Genomic DNA, 306 nt, shown 5'->3' on the forward strand with positions numbered 1-306 from the left:
GGGTTCCCTCCTCCCCCGGCACATTTTGTGCCCCTGTCTCAGCCAGGAGGGTTTTTGCACATGTGTGGTTGCCTAGAGCATGATGGACGGTCTCTGTCTTTCCCCACTGAAACAGCAGCAGAAGGGCAGGAGGAGGCGGGGAGTTATCACCCTGGCTGTGATGCCACCAGAGCAGATGCCGGGCCAGCACAGCCCACAGGCACCTGGGAGGGCTTCTCAGAAGGGCAGAAAGCATCAGCCGGAGAAGAGGACTCGGAGAGCGGTGGGGATGAGTCGCTGGCGGAGGATGGCCAGCGCCCCTGGCAA

General features: G+C 62.1%; 1 protein-coding gene across 1 annotated transcript in view; it reads left to right on the forward strand.

The window, feature by feature from the left end:
• Positions 1-115: 115 nt before the first annotated feature.
• Positions 116-306, forward strand: part of ZNF142 (zinc finger protein 142) — a gene marked incomplete at both ends in the record, with an annotated part of 4870 nt that continues 4679 nt past the window's right edge. Inside the window, 1 exon segment of the mRNA XM_008943674.1 lies at positions 116-294. Within this exon segment, the coding sequence (XP_008941922.1) occupies positions 116-294 (179 nt within the window).

This window comes from Merops nubicus, unplaced genomic scaffold, assembly GCF_000691845.1.
Source record: "Merops nubicus isolate BGI_N331 unplaced genomic scaffold, ASM69184v1 scaffold44177, whole genome shotgun sequence".
In the NCBI taxonomy this organism is placed as follows: domain Eukaryota; kingdom Metazoa; phylum Chordata; class Aves; order Coraciiformes; family Meropidae; genus Merops; species Merops nubicus.